The sequence below is a fragment of the Aspergillus terreus genome, genomic scaffold (genome assembly GCF_000149615.1).
Source record: "Aspergillus terreus NIH2624 scaffold_5 genomic scaffold, whole genome shotgun sequence".
NCBI lineage: Eukaryota > Fungi > Ascomycota > Eurotiomycetes > Eurotiales > Aspergillaceae > Aspergillus > Aspergillus terreus.
The window spans coordinates 772,419-786,361 of record NT_165928.1 but is presented as its reverse complement, the minus strand read 5'-3'; the positions used below and the strand labels follow the sequence as shown (position 1 = coordinate 786,361).

At 52.1% G+C, this 13,943-nt stretch overlaps 4 protein-coding genes across 4 annotated transcripts; all 4 read right to left on the bottom strand.

Annotated features, from left to right (window-relative positions):
- Positions 1-825: 825 nt before the first annotated feature.
- Positions 826-3,302, bottom strand: ATEG_03836 (M28 family metallopeptidase; the record flags this gene model as incomplete). The annotated part of the gene is made up of 3 exons (XM_001213014.1): positions 826-885; positions 947-2,322; positions 2,387-3,302. The coding sequence occupies 3 exons, from the start codon at positions 3,300-3,302 to the stop codon at positions 826-828; spliced, it is 2,352 nt and encodes a 783-aa protein (XP_001213014.1).
- Positions 3,303-4,050: 748 nt separating this feature from the next.
- On the bottom strand, positions 4,051-5,220 carry ATEG_03835 (RTC4 family protein; the record flags this gene model as incomplete). Its single annotated transcript, XM_001213013.1, has 1 exon — positions 4,051-5,220. One exon carries the CDS (start codon positions 5,218-5,220, stop codon positions 4,051-4,053), a length of 1,170 nt encoding a protein of 389 aa, XP_001213013.1.
- An 801-nt stretch (positions 5,221-6,021) lies between these two features.
- ATEG_03834 (uncharacterized protein) lies at positions 6,022-9,600 on the bottom strand (the record flags this gene model as incomplete). The annotated part of the gene is made up of 2 exons (XM_001213012.1): positions 6,022-7,326; positions 7,384-9,600. The coding sequence occupies 2 exons, from the start codon at positions 9,598-9,600 to the stop codon at positions 6,022-6,024; spliced, it is 3,522 nt and encodes a 1,173-aa protein (XP_001213012.1).
- Positions 9,601-11,256: 1,656 nt separating this feature from the next.
- On the bottom strand, positions 11,257-13,611 carry ATEG_03833 (uncharacterized protein; the record flags this gene model as incomplete). Its single annotated transcript, XM_001213011.1, has 3 exons — positions 11,257-12,179; positions 12,244-12,521; positions 12,572-13,611. The coding sequence occupies 3 exons, from the start codon at positions 13,609-13,611 to the stop codon at positions 11,257-11,259; spliced, it is 2,241 nt and encodes a 746-aa protein (XP_001213011.1).
- Positions 13,612-13,943: the final 332 nt, after the last annotated feature.

Sequence of the window (13,943 nt, the reverse complement as noted above, 5' to 3'; positions counted from 1 at the left end):
GGAATAATTTCATGACCGTACTCCGATAGGACACCTGCGGGGCTCGACCCGTGTAGTTTGAGCGTCAGTCGAGGACGTACTCGATGACGGGTGGTGCAGCATGATGGGCCATATGCATGGAGCAGCCGCGCTGACGTTTTGGGCGGATATGAACTGTCTGTTTTTGAGGATTCGGGCCATGTCTGATGATGAGCATGTCGATTGTCGGGTATAGGAAGTACTTTAGCAGAAGCAGGCCATGGCATCGTGGGGGCCTAAGACTACGATAGAAAGCAAAATGGTTTAAGTGTGGTTGACTCTCCGTTTTGTTTCTTTCCTAGCTACCCCGTTATACCGGCCGCGGGCGCTCAGCTCTGCACGTTGTCGGGACGCCACTGTATGCAAGCTATCTAGGCATCATCACGCGGTTTCCATAGCGCCAGGAGGAAAGCAACCGCGACCGAGGAGCCGACTACAGTCCAACCACTCCGAGCCACCTGCTAATCTGAGATAGTCAAGACCAAAAATGTCCCTTGTACTGATGTGGAAGGCTGAATTTACCCTCGGATGTATGCTTTGTTTGGATCTCAGTGCATACTTACTCCCGCAAACATAACCACGCTACGCGTCCATTGGCGAAAGCCGCAAGAGCAATTGTTTTGGTAGGAAGATGCCTGGTGCCAGTATGAGTGTGATCCTGTGATACAACATTCTGCCCGATGTGCGCAAGTACATGATATGTAGTATAGAAAGAGGAAAGCTATAGTCTGTCCAGAACCTCACGTATCTGTGACTTTATGTGACAAAGTCCCCGTTCCCAAATGGTGTATCATGTATGAGTGTCATCTATTTCTTCAGCAGCTCTGTGGCCGCTTCTAGTCGCTCAACAATAATGGAGCGCCATTTCTGTAGGAAACGATGTTAGTCGCCATTTACAAAGACAAACCACCCCAAGAGATCTGCTTACCTGGGCGTTGGCCACGTCAGCGGCATCGAAGCTCTCTACCAGCCCGGGGAATGTTGCCCCAGAGTATCCCGTCCAAATGCCAGGTGCGAACACCACGTGTTTGAACCAGCTCCGCCCGTCCAAGCCAGGCTCATACAGGAATTGACGCTCAATTTCCTTGTATTTGACGTTGACGGCGCGGATTTGGAAGAACAACCTCACCTTCTTCCACCAGAGGTACCAAGGAAGATCCTCGTCCAGTTGGGAAGTCAGTTCGGCAGCATGAACATCGAGCTTCACTGCCGCCTCCTGGAACTCGGCAATGGCTCTGTCCAAAGAGCCAAAGTCGAAAGAGCCACCATGGGGCAGCTGTTTGGCGGAGGGCTTGATCTTCTCCAGATACGCACCGAGACCAACACCGTAATCAGTGGCGCTAAAAGCCAGGACGGGCGTCTCCACGAGTTTGGCAGCGGCCAGAGACCAGATCTTCGTGCAAGCCTCGTGGTACAGCCACTGCGGATCACCGAACCGATCCATCCAGTCGAAGCTATCATAGTTGGAGTGGTAATGATACACGGGGTCCTGCTTGCCACGGCTGAAACCAATGTCAAAACTGGGGACGCCAATGAAATCCTGGAAAGCAGTGAAGTCGCTTCCACTTCCCATGGTGCCAATTCTCCCATCCCAGACATCGCGGACAGTTTGGCCCTCAACCGTTTGGTTAGGGGATTGGACGAGACCGGTCACATCGTAGATGACATTGTTCAGGAGAGGACTGGCCACGGGATGGATCTGGGTTCCAGATGCAGCAACATCAACATTAAGATACGCGATGTTAGCATGCGAGAGCCAGGGAATGTTATCCTCGACCCACTCAGTGGATCCTAACAGGCCATACTCTTCACCGTCCCAGCTTGCAAAGACAATGGTGCGCAGCGGCTTCCACCCGGCCTTGAGGGCTTCGCCGAAGCTGCGGATGACCTCGTTCATAACGGCTGAACCACTGTTTGGATCTCCAGCGCCGCCAGCAATCCAGGAATCTCTGTGGTTGCCCAGGATAACGACCTCATCCGGAATTGAGCCTTTAATAACACCGATAACATTCCACAACGGTGTCGTAACATATTCCTGCTCATTGTAGAGGTTGATGACAACATCGTCCGGCGAAGGACCGATGTTATACTCGACTCCCTTGGAGCCAAGCTTGCCACCTTGCCACCACTCGTTGAAGTCTGACGCTTTAGGACCATGACCATTTAGAGCCTTCAGAAGAGGAAGGGCCTCCTGGTACGAGATCGGCAGGGAGGGGATCGATGGAATCGAGCCATGCGGGTCTTGTCTCTCACATCCCGGCTTCGATGCATATCCAGGAGTAGTAGGGTCCCCTGGGGCGATACCTATTGCAACTATGTTCAGCCAAAGCTCGGGTTACAGACTCGCAAGAACCAGGGCGATGCTTACTCAAAAACTGGGTGCTGCCGCGTTGAACAGCACTTGGATTACGAGCCGGGCCGTCCGGATAAGCTTTGTAGCCATTTTCCTCGATGATGTCTCCATCCTCCTGCGGATCATCGTACAAAACCACACCTACCATACCCAGCTCCTGAGCGCGCTTCACCTTGAGCCCACGGAAGATGCGACCATATTTAATGATCGCAATCTTGCCGGTGAGGCTCACGTTGGCGTCCACAAGATCTTGAAAGTCGTGGTACGTGCCAAAATTAGCGTATACAAACGGAGCGGTGACATTGCCGCTAGCGGAGTACCCATGGAAAGTGGGCACGCGATCAGGCAGACCACTGGTGTGGTCTTTCTCCAGCACATCTTCTTCGAGGGAAGCCTCGAAGGTAACCTCGGTCGCATCGCCAGTCTTTTTCAATAGAGCTAGACGATGGTCAACGGGATAATTGAGGTAGATATCGTACGCCACAATGCTCGTGTCTTCGACGCCAAACTCCTTCCAGCGTTCCTGCGTCCATACTGCCTGACTCAGGTTTTTGCCGGCAAGATGGGGACCCGCGGTGTAGTAGCTGCTCCATTCGCGTTCCTTCGCAGCCGAAGGAGTATTTTGGAGGATGGCTTGCAGCTCTTCGTAGGACAGACCATCTCCATGAGGCCAGGAGGCATGCGGGAAGGGATGGGCTCCAGGGAGGTAGGACAGAATAGAGCCACCATCACGAGGAAGAATGGCAGACGGAATGAGGAACAATATTACTGCGATGACCAACACCAAGCTCAGGGAGAAAGTGCAGATCCGTCGCAATGTATGATGAGGATAGCGATATCGCTGGGGAGCGACATTGACCACCAGCAGAGGTGTAGTTTCCGATGGCGCCATGAATAATCCCATGTGCTTTTCCCTCATCTCCGGAGGCATCTTTTGAAGGGGCGGGATAGAACAAGGATGGGGATGGAAGGAAGATGGTTCCGAATGTACGAAGCATTGGGGTTACACTGGCGCCTTCTCCGCCTTACGTCAACCACCCCAGGCTTATCGTTATCGCACTTTGCCGACGCCCCCTCTTTTTTACTCGTTCGGGCAGGAAAAGCTTATCTCTCAGGACGGCTAGAGCCAGCCACTCGGCAGTATCCGAAGCGCAGAAGACTTCATTGTGTTTGGCATACCCACCTCGTAGATAGAGCATCTTGAACTTATGATTGTCGTTCTTCCTACCTATATACACTCACTATACTATGCAGTCAATTAACATCGCAGTGGAATCCTCAAAAGAAAAGAGTTACCCCGAAAGTACTCCGACACACCTCGACCATGAGTGAACATCTCAGCTATCCATCCACCCATATGCTGTCCTCAGCCTCCTCCACAGGAATGGGCACCTTATCATTCAAGGCGAAGTTTAGCTTCTCTCCAATCTCAATACTCTCCCGCAGTATCGTCCGTGCAGCTTCATCATTGACCCCCATATCTTCTTTGACCAGTCTCATCGCCAGCTCCGGAACAAGTACGTGCTGTGCATAACCAACAACTCCGGTCTTCTTGACAATGTGATCGTCAGCCGCAAGTCGGCGAAGTGTGCGCGAGAACCGTGTCGTCAATGCGTGTAACCTAGACGCATGACGAATTAGCACCATCGGATTAGAAAACTAGGCACTAGAGAGGCAACTCACATCTTAGCAGCACCCTGTGTGCCGTAGTAGCCGCACGATATGGTCTCCAACCCATCTCCATCTAGCGTCAAACGGAAGTTCTTTGCTTGACCAGATTTCAATGACGCATCCAGGATGTTCCTGTAGTATGATGTACTTTCCGGCACCAGGAGACTTTCTATGTCGTCGAAGTGACGCTTAATACGCTCATCGAACCTGTCCCAGTTAATTTCCGGGTATCCTTTCTCGCGCCACTCCTTCTCGGCCGAGCTTGTCTTGTGCGATTCGCAGAAACGCTGCTGTTCTCGAATCCGTTGTTTAGACTGTGCTTGGAAGCGCATAAGCGATTCCGGATCGACCGGTTCTTTGCACCAAGGGCAGACTGTCTGGTCAGCAGCGATCGGGTCGTCAGCAGTTTCCGACATAGTGTCCAAGGCATCTACCACGCTAGAGGAGAGGGAGCTGAGCGGTGTGGTAGAGCCGGAATCATCGTCGAAGACTTGAGCAGAGGACGTAGCAAAAGAGCTAGAAATGACATCGGGGAGGCCGGGCATTTTGAACTGAGGAGATGGGCGAGATTTGACCGGACTTGGAATATCAATGTTCATTGGCACCTTGAATTCCTTCGGCGACCCGGCCTCCTTCTTGTCTGACTTGGATTTAGTCTTGTTTGGGCTGGATTTCTTTTTCTTCTTCCGGCTATCCGAAGAAGGCGACTCCGTCTGAGATGGCACGACACTGGAGCTAGTCCTCCCGAAAACTCGAGTTCGGGATTGAAATGTGCGTTTCGCGCTCTGAGAGGACCGCATACCCCGAAACATATCGTCATCGTCGCTCTCCCCTGCAGTACCCAGTACTTCTGGTCCTCGCTTGCGCCGAAGGGCTCCTTTCGCGCTGTTTTTGCCGTCCTTATCCTCCGCCTGTCCCTCTGAGCTTTTCGCGAGCTTCTCCTCCAATGTTATCTTAGGAAGACTCGGGCTTCGACGAGCTCCGGATCCCTGGCTGGAACAGGCATTGCTTTCCACATCCTCTTCGGAGCTGATAGGCTCATCGTCGGTGGCGGGCTCTGGTTTAGCAGGAAGCTTGGATGTGGTAGGCCTGAACGTCGATAGTAATGATTCCCCGGTGAAGTTGCTTCTTGTCATGCGGTTGGACGCGAAACTCGAATTCGGTTTTGGACGGACCATGGCGAGAGCTGTCGAGGATTCAAGGAGTGAATGGATCGCACGTGAGGAGCCAGCGATTAATGAGCGACTTCAGGATCGGACTATATGGAGGCGTATGGTTATCTGCACTTTGCGCTCGTTAATGCTACCGATCCAGCGGAACCGTGGCCAGGCATGGCCAGGCACTAGAACACGAACCTCGGAAACCGCAGACTGCCTCCGGACCGGCTTGGGCGTCATGCGTGAGAATGAGGCCTTGTTAAATTAATAGAAACTAGTCGATATCGCAAGCTTGCGACTGTGCAAAAAGGTCCAGGTGGAGAAGATTCAGAGAGTCGACATGATTGCAGGTGGGAGAAAGTGGGAAGTGACGCGTGTGGTTGGTGTGACACGCTATCGTGGCGTTGGCGTTTCTCCGCATCGCATTTAGATTGAATTAGCTCCAGCGCTTGTCAACAGCATTCCAGTCAGTAGAATCTTTAATGTTCGGATTATAGGAGATTATCACTGGCTAATATTCAAGAAACTCAGTCAGAAGCTGAACGGATACAAAAACGCCATGTATTGCTCTCAAGGGATATAATAATATGCAATACACCAAACCACCTCGGAAGACGTCCACTAATTATATGACAACATGCCTCTATACGGATGACAATGTATGGATAGAAAGATAACAATAGACAAGCAATGTATAGCATGGAAAAGAAGCATCATCGTTCAACCCGTCTGAACGCCGTGAGATCGTGTTGTTCTCCTTATATAGGGAGGCTTGGAATAAAGAATGAGCCGACCTGAAACGTATGTATAACCCATGACTCATTACTCAAAACTCATTTGTATCTCCCCTTCATCTCCATTTCCGAAGTCATGGTCAGCCCAAGCGTTTGGTTCAAGGGCCATAGCGCCGAGCGCGCTTGCGCCGACGCCAACCGGCATCGTCATTGAAGATCGAAGCGGTGGTCTCGAACCATGGGGATCAAGCTCAGCAGCTGTTGATGGCTCGAAAGAGGACTGCGTACGTTGAGGTGGTTCATGATAGGTTGTGTCAAAGCTGAGTTCAATCTGCTCCTCTGGAGGCACGGAAGAGGGTATGTCCTGCGACTTGTGACCGGGAGTCGATTCAGCCGATGGTCGGGAAGTAGAAGCATCTGCTTTTGGAGCGTGCTTGTCAACGGCCGGTGATGATGCGCTCGACGTTGGGCTTGGAGAAGGGTTCAAGTCCAACTTCATGGGCGGCAGAGTCGACTCCAGCTGCTTCACTTCAATACTCTCAGAGGCTAGTTCGGCCTTAATCGCATCGATGTCGAACAACACCGATCCAGCCCCATCATTTTCGCTTGGGCTGCGAGGAATTGGGGAATTGCGATCAACGTCGTAAGTCTCCCAACCCTTCTTTTGCGCCAATTTCCCGCGTTTGAACAAACCAAATCGCTTTTTATCCGGCTTAGCTTCGGCTTCCCTGCGGGCCTCTTCAATTTCACGGATGAGCTCTCGCTGTCGCTCGCCATGATTATCGGGGTCAGGGTCTTCGATTTCTGCAAACTCCTCGCTCAGCACTTCCCACCCAACTTCTTTCAGAAGCCGAGGCATTGCTGCACGATAGTCCATATGACCGTTGACAAGCTTCGTGACATCGAAATTCTCGATTCCGGGGACTCCCTCGACCTTAGCGAGACCAGCGACACGCATGATACCACCACTTGTGGCGCGGAACAGGTACCCCAGAATCCAATCGTTTGAACTATATCCGTTGACAAAGCGTCCAGAAACGACACTGCGAGCTTTCAGGTACTCGTCCTTGTTAGCAACTATCGGGGATCCAAAGAGGTAGACATTCTGGATGAGGCCATGTGCGCCCTTATCGGCGAGCTCTTTCAGGCAAGAGAAAATGACCCTTGCACCAAGGGAGAATCCAAGCAGTGTCACAGGACGTTTCCCGAGGTTATGAGCCATGAGGGAATCCGCGAGAATCAGTCCCGCGGCATTCGCGCGTGTCAAGGAGACATTCCAAGGGTTGTCGATCAGGTATGAAAGCTTGGAAAGTACCAGTGGTAACTGCAGAGACGCCATAAGGGCTACGAGGACAGTACTTCCCAGAATTTGTTGCAACCCTTGAGTCAAAGCCTTGCGAATGATAGTCAGCTAAAAGAACACAGATTGTCAAGGCGATCCAAGACTCACCTCTGTACCCAAGATCTTAATGGTGTCACCCATACTTCGCAGCATCTCTGGCTCCCACAGAACTGAGTACAGGTCTCCCATAATGGGATCAACTGTACTGAACGGCAGTCGTACATCGTCGACTTTACCAGTCATCCAACCAGATACCGTAACGATCAAATTGACCCGCTTGTTGTTGTGTAAAGGACGGTACTCAAAGGTCTGGACGGCGCCCATACGTCTGTGGGATGCCTTCAATCCAATCGTACTACCAGTAAGCGTGGCACCTGAAGCGATGAGCGCCGTCCCACCAGCTCCTCCTAAAAAGGCACCAGTACCCGATATTCCCACAGTAGTCAGCCCAGCAGCGAGACCGGCACCGATGACGGGGGCCAGGAGTCCAGCTGAGAGGCCAATAACCAGACCTCCACCCACTGTAGCTATGCCCATGATCATATATTTCCGCTTAAGTGCCAACTTGCGCCGCTTTTCCATGTTGTCCGATTCGTCCCAGGTTTCTTTTTCTGCGGCTTCCTGCATCTCAAGAGCGTCGATGACTCGCTTTTCAAAACGAGCTATCTGAAGCCACGGCACTTCCATAGATTTCCCAACTCTTTCTAACAGGGTTCGGGATCGTGAGTCATATGATGAATCGGCAATGAGGACAAGGAAAAGATCACAAAGTACGGTCCAGCGGAGGTCAATGTCAATTTTGGCCGACGTGGGCATTTGAGATGGAGTCTTGACTTCTGGAAGGTCCTCTCCCTCGTGCATGTCGTAGGGTGGAGGCGCGCTGGACATGGAGGATCTGTCAAGATCTGTGGACAGGCTGCCTCGACCAGCATCTTTTGAACTGGGAGATGCTGTGGTGGAGATGGACTCCTTTGGTGCATCTTCCTCTTCGTTTGCCAAGGGGTTCTGGACTCGAGCGTTCTGCATGAGCGGTCGAACGAGATCGGATGGCTCAACACCGTGCTCAGCCAATTGTTCAATCATCACTTGCTCTGCGGCGTCAATTTCCATATGCGAGTAGATTCTAGCCATCATCCCTTGACCCCATTTTCGGGTCGAGTCAATGCATTTTTGTCGTGCCTTGCGAGTGCCCCGAGTCTGGGGAGCTCTTTCTATGTCCCGGGTCATTTGATATATAGACAACCTCGCGACTCCAACGTAAGCTATCCTTTGGCTTTCGGTCAAAAGGTCTTTAGTCGCTTGGAGTTGGCTTGTCGCATCGCGGAGCTCTTCGTCTTCGATACCCGCAGCATTAGCGGCAGATTCCTTGAAAAGGTAGCTCGTGTCCTCGTCAAGGCTGTTCACAGACTCGGCGTCATCATCAAGCTGAACACGGGTATATCCCCTTCCGGCGCCCCCCAGCCCATTGTAGACAGCCTCATTATCTTCTGTCTTTGCGCCGCGCGCAATCAATCGACCGTAGTCATCGTAGACATCAAATTCGTCCAGCGCAGGCATCTCCCTCCACTCGTCCTCGCTCTCCTCCTCCGCTTCATCTTCCGATTCCTGGGGCGCGTTGAGTCGTTGATGCGACCATTCTGAAGGTTTGAGACTTGCACGCTTTTTATGTTTAGGGTGATGTTGAACGGAAGCGCCAGACGTCTCCGACTGCGCTTTCTCTGTGTAAGGCGGTGGTGACCCGTTCTCTCCAGCGGGAGGCACGTCGCTGGGAGGTGCAGGTTTTTCAGCATCCATGGATCCCATTGCCTTCTTATCTTGTGCGGTGTCGCTCTCCGTGGTCATAGGGGTCGATGACTGTGCGCCTTGTTCGGAAAGATCTTCCGTGGTGGATTGATCTTCTTTCGATGTTTTTGGGGCGGACTCTAGGGCGTTATCACTCTCCCGCTCACTTCCCTTACTGGCGGCCGCGTTGCTCGACACCGTCTCCTCGACATCATGGAACAATTCCTGATCCTCTGAAGCCTCGCCCGTGGACCGTGGCGGTTTGGGGCGTGCGCGGATAGGGAGGCCGAAGTCGTCTACATCCTCCGCACCCCCTTGCTTGTGTCCGGTATCCCGATCTGCATCGGCTTTCGTCGCTGCATCGCCTCCAAGCGGACTGATGTTTTCCTTCTGGCTTGTAGCATCGTGGTCGTTATCATCGGCGCTGTTTCTCGCTGCCGCTGTGGTGGTCGCTGGACGTGCATTTCCCGAAGCATGCGAGTCTGCTGGCTGAGAATGATCGGCGGAGGGGTGGTGAACAGGGGTACTTGAGGCAGAGGTCATTATTCATGGAAATTTCAGTCGACTTCGTCGTGCGATCGCCTCAAGTCCTTTCTCTTTTCCCTATTATTACCGCCGTGCATGAAACGTGCAGAGAATAACCCATTCGCGCAAAAGCATCGACGCTTCGAGGCCTTTGAAGTGTGATCTCGGCCGCCGCACCGAAGTTCCACCAGTCTCAAGCCCGTGAAGCTTCCTTGGATGTCGCCTGACTGTCTGAGGTTCGATTGCGGTGGGATTCGAAAGACACAATGCGATACTGATGTCCGGTCGAGAGAATTATTTCTCCTATCAACGGGTTGGTTGAGGTCGGTAGCGAGTGGCCATGCAGGAGCCAGCAAAGAAACAGAAATGACCGAATAAGTGAGAGTGTGGGAGTTGCTCGTTAGAAAAGAAACGAAAAGAAAGCCGTCCGAACTCGACCAGAAATTGTTTATTTGTCGACAGTAGACGATTTCGGGGCTGGAAGAGGGAAACCAAGCTCCTGCGACCGGGAGGAGAGGTGCAGCACGAGGTACCGAAAGCGGCAATAGGAGCCACATGTGGTTGCGGAAGACATGATCACGTCACGAGAAACCATCGAACTCTCCATGTTCTCGACAAACATCCTCTTCCGGCGCAAAGATCTTCCCTGTCATTCTTGTCACTTTCTTCATACCCTAGACTCCCTCGCCTAGCTATGGTCACGATTAATTAATTAATGCCGTCAATCCGAGCCGATCAGTCGATCAGGCATTGTGACATAATCACATCTTATGCCGGAAAATAACATCCACAAGCCGGGTGTCAACTCCACCATCCCCCCTGACGCCTCTTCCTTGGCGTCATATTTGGAGCCCCAACAACATCTTTCCATTTGATATGCACGGACCAGGTGGCATATTTCCGCTTCTTACGGAGGTTTGACCTACGGAGTCATGATATAACCCGACTGTGATTGTGGGTAGACCGTGTTCGCCCCCTAAACTACGGAGTAGGGGCCTCCGCTGTCTTGGCTTCGGAGATTATTGACTGTTTCTGCAAATGCGCAGTCAACCCGCGCAAACTACACGGTATATAGCCGGCAGTTCGCTGTTCCTCGAGAGACGATACGCATCGTGTTGCCAATGGCCTATGCAAAGCATACTACATTCTGTTCTTATCTACATGGAAGTTGTAGATCCGGTTGATTCATCCATATTCCCTCAATCCATCAAACTCCTTGGGCCTGGATGGAGGTACCATATGGCGTGTTTCCAGGACGCAGCTTTAAGACTGCCTATTGCTCCGGTTAGCGCAGGAGACGACTCTACTGGGTACTCCTCTCAAGATGGAAACAGACCCAACTGGAGCAAATAATCGGAAATTACAGCGCTGCCGAGGGCCCGACGGACGTGTCAATAAGAAGCCCGTGCTCAAGGTTAGCGCTGTCGTCTGGTAGGTCCCGAAGTTCTCCCAGGTCTATGGTCGTATCGACTCGGAGCACAATTTCCTTATAAGGATAGTGGTCTCGCCTCCCACCTGGTCTTCCCTCTCACTTAAGAGGGGCCTCGTCTGACATCAACTAACCAACTTGCAACATAACCTATTATATACAAATCCGTCTGCCACACGCTAAGAACAGGGTATGATGAGCTTGACATTCTCCAAGCATGGCTAAAGTCTCCAACGCTGTCTTGCCTAAAACCCCTGCATATTCGACATCCCATATACATTGCCCTCAGGAACCCAGCAGTCCCCTTCCGCCCTATTTGTCGGAGGCATCGGCCTGTGATGGTGGGTGCCTCCTGGAGATACCTGCTGCTGCAGTCCCCCGTACGCATATGATGCCAACACCGGCGGCGGATAGGTTGCCATCTGTTGCATGGTAAGATAATTCTGGACACCCGTACCTGGCTGATCCGTTGGCCAAACGGGGCCTACCGGTGGCCCAGGTCCATAAGTTCCGCCGGGCATGGGATGAAAACTAGGAATCTGCGAAACGTCCGCACCCATTTCCATTGATGTTTGGACACCAGGCCCGAACGATTGTGGGGTGTGCAGAGCGTTGGGGTGATTTACTGGTGTGCCTGTCGCCGCGTGGAGATCCTGCCTGTCATCTGGGTGTGTCTTTTCTTGGATTTGCTCATACCAACTTCGACCTTTTACAGCGATGACATATAACCAGCGGCTCGGAACCCGGTACTTCTTATCTCCACTTGCTTCGGTGAGTCTGCGGCCCAAAGCGTCGAGATAAACCCCAGTCTTGATTGTTTCCGGCGTCACTACTTCCCCCAAGGATCCCACACTGACGGAATGGTAGATCTTCAACAGAGACATCATGGCAGCGCCAACCCGTGCGTAAACGAGGTTGGGGATCTTGCGCAAAAGGTCTGTGTCGCAAGTGAGAAAGAAGTCCAGCATCTCTTGAGCCGCATTCATCCATTTGATCGTGATGTCTATGCGGGCAGCGCTCAGTGGGGCATCCTTGCGCTGTATATCACTGTCCGGTGCTGGTAGCGTATAATATTGCTGCTTGATCGACTCAGGATCCCGGTATCCTTCGCCAACAGCTAGCTCATATATGGCAAGCTTGGTATAGTGGTACTCGAACGCTATTGGGACTGATCATCTCAGGTATGAGTTATGGTTTATCAATTTCCTCATCATGTGGAAAGGGACCCCTACCATGTAGCATTTCAGGAGATATGTTCTTCTTCCAGGACTGCATACGATCGTCAAACCACCTCAGAATCGTCAGGATACGCATTTCTGACAACGGATTGACGACGCTGGTGTCCTCTAGACCAAAGGAAGTCATAACTTCGTCAACAAGTCTCTGCAGCTCGAACCATACAGCCATCTGCCTGTCCCTGACATGGGGCGAACGCTGCAGGTGGAGTGTACACTTGTTCATCCACGGGTTCCAAGACAGCAGATTCGGCCTACGTGTTTTCATCGCAACCCTGTTACTGATTAGCGACGCTTTCCATACTAACATGAGACTGAGACTTACGTGGACGCTAAATGGTAACATCCTAGAACTGCTCTCGCTTGCTGGGCAAGATGTTCATCATAAGTGCCACGTTTATTGGGCTTGCTGCTCATCTCATTCGTCACATTGCTCCCTGATGCCAGACCTATCTCCAATGCCATGGTGGCAGCGATATGGGTATATTGGTAGTATTGGAGTTTCAGCGGTGAGTCTGGAGGGTAATAGAAGATGATCATGAGCAGCAAAGCCTGGACCAATTCCAAAGATTTATCCCCATTGATAAAGAATCGTTCCGCATACAGTCGGACCAGTTCCTGGTTGAGGACAGCTGCCAGATTATCGTCCACGGATAAAGCAGCCGCTGCCAACACAGAGAGAAATAACACTGGCTTTGAGCGACGCAACCGGGATGCCGTGGTGTCTGGAGGAAGTAGCACCATGGGAACGAAAACCATGAGCTCAGTCACAAAGAAAACCACCAGCTTTTCAGCATACTCCAGGGAGATCACGCCTCGTTCAATGACATCAGGTCCGGAGGTGTTGTCCGGAAAGGATTCGGTAAGGGTGGGTGTAAAGGACGTCAAGGGAAACCCAATGTCGCGAGGGAGCGGTGGTGGTGGGAACCTGGGAGAATGGGAATCGATGTGTCTCGTGGGGCCTGACGTGTTGCTTTGAGCTTCCATAGCCGGTGACAGGGTCTCGTTCCGGTCCATCTTCTGATCTGATTCTAGGGATGCTTCCATATCGCTGTCAGAGCTATCCGGGCCACTGTCATCCGCCTGCAAGCGACCTTTCAAGAGAGACCGCATTTGACGCATCTCTCTTTCCAGCTGCGCGACCCGGGAGTCGGTCCTCTTGCGGGGCCGTCGCTTCTGCGGCGCCACAAAAACACAAGCTCTTTTTGCCTTTGCGCACCTTTGACATTGGTTGGGCGAATTGCTGTCAGGCAGACAGCGGACTTTGAGGCTTCGGCATGATTCGCAGGACCTGTTTAGTTGCAGCGTGGGGGCCGCTTGTTGACCGGCAGCAGGGTCACCAGCTGCACTAGATGCCGTCGACATTATTCTCCGTCCGTCATCAACCGACTTCGCTCCGCTCCGGACTCAACTATGCAAATGTTATTGTCCGCGACAAAGGCAACTATTTGCAAACACAAGTGACGGTGACGAAAACTGGGCAAGTCTATTATTGATGCAACGGACGTCCATCTCTGTCATGGATCCAACCAAGTGGGTTCCACCGAGTCGCAGAGGCAGGAAGTGGCAGGAAGATGGTAAGCGAGAGTCAAAGAGACACGAAGACTTGCATTACCACGACGGAGGTATCTGATGATAGTAGTAGAGAGAAATGTGCCATTGATCTGGCCAGGAGGACGAACGAAAAGAGATACCAA